This window comes from Eriocheir sinensis, chromosome 32, assembly GCF_024679095.1.
Source record: "Eriocheir sinensis breed Jianghai 21 chromosome 32, ASM2467909v1, whole genome shotgun sequence".
In the NCBI taxonomy this organism is placed as follows: Eukaryota; Metazoa; Arthropoda; class Malacostraca; order Decapoda; family Varunidae; genus Eriocheir; species Eriocheir sinensis.
The window spans coordinates 12,686,914-12,694,330 of record NC_066540.1 but is presented as its reverse complement, the minus strand read 5'-3'; the positions used below and the strand labels follow the sequence as shown (position 1 = coordinate 12,694,330).

The 7,417-nt window shown below is 41.6% G+C and overlaps 1 protein-coding gene across 1 annotated transcript; it reads left to right on the top strand.

The window, feature by feature from the left end:
• Positions 1–253: 253 nt before the first annotated feature.
• LOC127006433 (ryncolin-4-like) lies at positions 254–2,039 on the top strand. Its single transcript, XM_050876384.1, has 2 exons — positions 254–435; positions 1,838–2,039. Exons 1-2 carry the CDS (start codon positions 254–256, stop codon positions 2,037–2,039), a joined length of 384 nt encoding a protein of 127 aa, XP_050732341.1.
• The last annotated feature ends 5,378 nt before the right edge of the window (positions 2,040–7,417 follow it).

Genomic DNA, 7,417 nt, shown 5'->3' with positions numbered 1-7,417 from the left:
CTGTTCTCACGAGGTTTCTTTTTATTCTTTCAAGAAAACGAAGAATCGGTCGCGTCACTGCAAAGATTTACTGGATGCCGGGGATAAACACAACGGCGTGCGCATGATCTACCCCAATCCTGAACAGCCAGATGGCTACCTCATGGTGTATTGTGATCAGACCACGGACGGCGGTGGATGGACGGTCTTCCAGCGACTCACAAATTCTTCCTGCCGCCGCGAAAACTTTAGCCGCTCCTGGGGGGAATACAAAATGGGATCCGGGAACATCGGAGGGGAGTTTTGGCTGGGCCTTGACGCTCTGCACTTACTGACCTCCGCAGCCAAACAAGAGCTGCGGATCGACCTTGCAGACTGGGAAGGAAATCATCGATATGCCAAGTACGGTTGCTTCCACGTCTACGGACCGGAAAATTATCGTGTCAAATTTGGAAGGTGAGGTGCATGACATGATACGAAAACAATACCTTAAGAAAAATGAGTTTAATATAAAGTGCAGTTCCAACTTTAAGGCAGTTTTACACTGGCTGTGATGCTATCTGGGCTGTGCATGCATGGAGAGCAGTGTTGCAAGACTTCTCTCCTAGAATACGATGATGGGAACACAACGGGAGTGGTGTCGACTAAACCTCCCCAGCTCGCAACCTCAGAGTTTTCCATCCGCCATGTGTTGAGGGAGGGAGTCGGCAGTTACAGCCAAAGATTCCCTTCATGAAGAACGTAGCCTTCCCTCACCAGTGACCCCTTCAGGGTTATGCATTTCGCTGTGTGAGTGTGCATAATATCTTCTAATAAGGGTCGAATCCTAGGGTCCAATTCGTAGACAATGTTTCGGTGTACAGTCAAACGCCAAGCTCTGTGATCGTGCGACCATAGCACAAACATGTAGCAGCTCATCCACTCCAGACATGTGGTCATCTACGCTACGGATGGTAAACAACGGGTATTCAATTGGTTGTGTTGTTGTAAGAAAGGTCGCTGAGACTGGCTGTGATGCCATGCAGCCGACTGGTTGCTCTTATAAAATAAAAAAGTTTATTGGTGAAGCCAGGGTTGTCAGCTTTGATTAGAAAAGTCTTGATATTTCAGTCATAAAATGGTTTTAAGTCATAGGAAGAGGGAAATATAGGCTAAGAACTATTGTTCCAAAATTCATCTGTGGAATGGATTTGAGAGTGATGACACAGATTAGGTAAAGGTAAAGTTGAGTGCATACTCTATAGCTGCGCGTGGCCTCGGTGCTTATCTCTGTCGCCTTGGTCCTTGAGCCTGTGGCAGATGATAACCCATTACCCCGGGAAACAGGGCCAATGTGACAGATTAGCTTTTGCATTAGTAAGTTTAATAGCATAGGGTTAAGCTCAAGTTTAAAGTCCACGGGAGTGGAAGTATAGATGGTTAAGTCGAATAGTGAAATAGGGTAGCTGAGCTTTGAGACATTGAATACCCCTAAGTTCCTTCTGGCACAATCTGAAATAACACAAGTTAAGCGTTCAATATTATCTGCACCAAAAATCTGGTAAAGTACTCTGAATGCTACGGAGAGTAAATGGCGTGGGAGGGCTGGGCCTTCAGCTCTGTGGGTGTGTATGCTACCTGGGATGAATGATCAAAATCAAAAGTCATAGACATCGCATCCTGTGCTGGAATTCAAATCGTGAACATGTCTTTGCAGCGTAGTAAGTACTGCATCTGTTGAGAAACGAGTATGATATGGGCTTGACTGCATACTAATGTAATAAACTTTTTTATCAAGTGATTTTCCGATATACCCTCTTGACCCAGAGCCAGGAGCTGAATACTTGGGCATTATTAACCGTTTTACCCCAACTTTCAGTCACCGCGGGGGCTGGTGGTACTCGTCGTGTCATTACTACTCCAGCCTCAACGGCTATCAGTACAAGGGCAAGACCATCACCAAGGGTGACGGCATCAACTGGGAAGACTGGAGGGGCTTCCACTATTCCCTCCGGGACTCAGCCATGATGATCCGGCCCCTGCCGTATCGTGGGTCGTCGCGACGCCCCCGCCATGACTGATGTAGACTTTCTGGTTGACCATTAGAAATTATTTGATCCGCCTGCTGAGTTGTCATCTATAACTAGGCACGTCTGCTGAATCGCTACTGATGTGACTTTTAGATAATGCTATTATTTTTCCCTGATGTTGAAGGAACAAAGAATGCACAAAAGTGATGTGGTTTTAGTAAACCGACCGATATCTCTGTCAAGTGAAACACACACACACACACACACACACACACACAAGGGGGGGAAAAAAAGAGAGAGAGAGAGAGAGAGAGAGAGAGAGAGAGAGAGAGAGAGAGAGAGAGAGAGAGAGAGAGAGAGAGAGAGAGAGAGAGAGAGAGAGAGAGAGAGAGAGAGAGAGACTAGGAAAATATGCCTCCCAGCTTGTAAGTTCCCCAGTCCTCCTCCCTTTCCCAGAAATCAAGTCAGTGAAGTCTGGCTGTGAGGAGAGTGTGACGCAGCGAAAAACCTTCCTCCAGTCTCAGGGACGAGGACGCGCGGACACTCAACCCCACACTGCAGCCCGCGACGGTCGCTGCAGGACCTCTGCCAGCAAGAGAGACGGGATCCTTGCCTCACTGGCTTTACAACAGAACAGTTCAAGTGAATATTCAGTACGGAAGCATAAGACGTCCTCATGGGGGTCCTTCTGGTGTTCCTCGTCGTAGTGAGATCCCTGGTTACTGCCTCCGCCACTACCTCTCCTCCGCCTCCCCTGGAGTCCATAGCCCCGTGCCCTCCCAACGGCCACTCCTTCCTTTCCATCCTCCTTCAAGGGCTGGGCTACAGCGATGCCTGTGTGGCCACTGCCTTGGACACCTGTGCCACTTCCCAGCCGGAGAGCCAGCTGATCACCCTCATGAAGGTAAGAGTCGTGCCTCCACACTTTGATTCCCTTGTGAGCACTGACCTTGCAGTGCTTCACTTCTCAGTGATCATAATGGAAGTCTCGCTGAGGTTGGAGTGAACAAAGATTTAACCTTTTTGTTGCTGCGTAAAAGTTAAAGAAAATATTTGGTATATACGTATTGATAGATAGATAGAGAGATAGAGAGATAGACTGATAAATGAATAGATATATATATATATATATATATATATATATATATATATATATATATATATATATATATATATATATATATATATATATATATATATATATATATATATATATATATATATATATATATATATATATATATATATATATATATATATATATATATATATATATATATATATATATATATATATATATATATATATATATATATATATATATATATATATATATATATATATATATATATATATATATATATATATATATATATATGTATATATATATATATATATATATATATATATATATATATATATATATATATATATATGATAGTACTGGTGTAGTCTATGTACCCGCGCCTAAAATTTTCTGGCTCGGTCCACTGGACCTCCGCACACTCCTCAGTTACTGTCTACGCAAAACTATTAAGCGCCTGAAAAAACTAGTCCGCACCTCAAAATAAAACAAATTAGTACAAGGCACACAACATCAATATATATATATATATATATATATATTTATATATATATATATATATATATATATATATATATATATATATATATATATATATATATATATATATATTTACCTTCAAATGGGTACTCTCAAGCGAGTCTGGAATGTTCTATGCGGTAACGGCTTATTCCTCCCTAATTTACATTTTCCCATTCTTAATTAAATTCTGCATTACACTGAAGGTTCAGCTCCACGTCAGACAAGGAAATGTCTGACGTCGCCAGCGGCGTAGGGGTTCTGGAGGATGACGGCGCAGGCGTGCTGGTTCTGTAGCTCACGCTATTGACGCTACTATCCTGACACACTCCTGCTCCTGTCGCTATCACCTCTTTTCACGTATCTGTCCATGTTTATTTGTAAACACTAAACACTAAATAATGGCTATCAAGGTCAGTAACCTCTAGTCAACGGAAAAGAATCGTAGTCGGTGGCTCTGTGTTCTGTGTGCAGGGACGGCTTCATTTTTGGCAGCAAGTGTGTGTGTGTGTGTGTTGTTCTTATAATATGTTAATAAATTCTGGCATATGATACTGGTAAATTATAATAGTAGGAGCTCTCACGTTGTCAAGGATATTAGAAACGTGCCTTGATGTGGTGGCTTACCCAGCAATGTTATAAAACCGGTAAATACATCAAACCGCTAACCATCGATGACAACCACTGCTCACAGTATACCACAAATGGCACCCTATGGAAATTAGCTTCTTGCTTTCACCTCTTAACTGTCCTATCAGTTGAAGAGTCACTCCTGTCTCCTGCAACATCGCTGCTCCTTCCATTTATCACTAGTCTCTTTCATTTGGATCTTCTTTGTAGAACATCTAAATGGTTCTTCTTCTCTCACTCCCTCCTTCCAGATTCTATTATAGATGTCTCTCCTATCTGGCTTCTTCTTTCCTTCTCTGGCACTCTCCATCCCCTTCTCCTCCTGTCCTACCCTGCACGGGGCGAGGAATCTTCTCCTCCTTTCTCCTCCTCTTCTTCTTCTTCCTCTTCCAATTGCGTCAAGTAGAGGAAATCTTCCTTCCTCCCTGGACCCAGTCCTCCCTCCTCCCCCTGTCACCATGTCTACTCTCACGCCCTACATAGTCCGTGATCACTTGCCAGACTTCCTCCTCTGTCTCGTCTCAGGTGCTCTCGGAAGCCAGCAAGGCACATTCTTCCTCTCAAATAAAGGGAGGTGCACACATCCACTGGCTAAATGGCTCCTCCCTCTATATACCTCTCTCACGAATCCTCTATCTCGTCAAGAGAATCTCCTTCCTCCCTATTCTCTCCTGTTCCTCTGTCCTATGCAATGTTCTACTGTACTGTCTGTCCTCCCTCAATACCTCACACACTGGTCCTTATACTTATATATATATATATATAGGGTCCTCCTTGGTATGAATATATATTTCCCCGCCTCGCCTCGCCCTGTGTGGTTATACCGAATATATACTGGTCTATCTCTTTCTCCCTCAAGCTATCATACAATGTCACTACCTTATACTGTCATTTCAGAGTCACCCTGTCACTTTGATTCAGGGCTCAGATATATACTTGTCCTTTGCTTCTGATGCAGAGCAATTCATCTGATTGACGCGTGAACGTACTAAAAGCTCAGATATATATGCTACATATAGTGGAACAATGATCTGTATATATATAACTCGGCATAGATGTCAAGCTTTTACGAATGCCAGTGTACGGTTTTTTCACCAGATGCCTTCACAGTAAGGAACGGGACCATGCCACTTCGTTGCCCAGTCAAGTCAGCCAATTGGCGGCATATTTGAAACGTAGGGAGCGGTAGAGCGACATTGTACCCTACCTGTGCGATGTCAATGTCTACGGGTGGGTGATCTCCAGTGAGCGCAGTTTAACAAAGGTACGGCTCGCACTTAGCTGTAATGTAAGGATGTACGGCAACTCGCTGAATATGCTGATGACATCGCTATACCGGCGCCGTTGTGGACGGCTCTGGGACCTTTTTTTTTTAAAAGGAGTGCAACTGTGCTTAGCAGCTGCCAGGCACTGATATTACCGTTCAGTGCATGGCAGTGCCATTCCTACAACTTCATTCACGCAACTGTTATTTTATTATTATTATTACTATTGCAGGCCTCGAATTTACTTGTGCATTATTATTATTATTATTGATTATTAGATTATTATTATTATTATTATTATTATTATTATTTCATTCTTATGCTTGAACTTTTGTGTCCATGAGATATATGATATATATATCATATATATAGATATATATATATATATATCCATATATATATATATAGAAAATATAATGAAGCCGTATATATATGCATGAACTTATGAGTCTGTCAAGAAACCGGTTGGCCATTACAAACAATATGGGGCGCTATACGCTATATATATGGGGTGATATATATATGCTGGGTGGAAAAGTTGGATCATAATATAGGTATATATAGAACATATATCTTACTGGTATTATATATATATATATTTATGAGTATATATAGTGTTCTCTATATTGTTACATTATATATATACATATATATATATATACTGTATATTTTATATGATCATATATATATATATACATTATAAATATAATACATATTTTTACACATCACACACACACAGTGGTGCGAGCTGTACACACACACACACACGGTTAGTTATTCCTCTATGCCTGCTAGGAGATAGAGATAATTCGGTGCGGGAAGTGTCAAACCCAAAAGGCAGAATGAATCGGCCGCGACACTGCAGAGGCGTCCTGGAGGCCGAAGGGATGGACTAGGCAGCGAGCGCGTAGCATACCCTTACCTGGACAGCCAGATCGCCGCCTCAATGTGTGCGAACCAGACCACTTAACGGCGGCGAATTGGACAATTGCAAGACGCACAAATTCTAGCATTTTGAGAAGACTTCTGACGCAACCTGAATTGGCGAATATCAAGACAAAATGGGATTCGGCAATATTAAATGACAGAGTTTTGGCTGACGATACACATCTGCGGTGGCTTTCTGCTCGGCTGTGCACACAGACACTACAGGAACTACGGATCGATCTTATAGACTGGGAGGGAGGTCTGTCGGTATGCCAAGTACGGCTTCTTTAACAGTCGCGGACAGGAACCCGCAAAGTATCGTCTCCAATGTTGGGAGGTGAGAGGCGTGAGGAATACACACACACTGTCACACATGTTTATATATATATATATATATATATATATATATATATATATATATATATATATATATATATATATATATATATATATATATATATATATATATTATATAGTATATATATATATATATATATTAAGAAATGTAATGTGAGCACTTTTAAATTTTTTTTTGTAGTGCTACTTATTAGTAATTTATTTTTTCTATGCGGACTTGACGTTTTCAATGAAATTATAAAGAAACGCGGGAAATGGACAAGATATCTGATTGGAAAGGTACTGCTTAAACTGACAGTAACATAGGTAGATCTTGATGGGGGACGGATAGCTTGAATATTCCAAATTTAATCACTATTTTACATTCAGTATATTTTTTAAGTCTGCCAAAAAGAACATGTTATTGCACAATCACACTGCAGCTCTGCGACGGTTTTACTACATGTGAGCTATCTTGCCAGCAAGAAAGACCGGGATCCATTGTGCCTACTGAAGTTGACAGGTACAGAACAGTGACCCGCATTGGCGGAATATTCTGGGGAAGGCGGCCACCAGGTTCCAAATTCTCAACCCATGACGTCCTCATGGGGGTCCTTCGTGACTCCTACGAGACCAGTGCGCCCAAAAATGCAGGTTACTGCCAGACC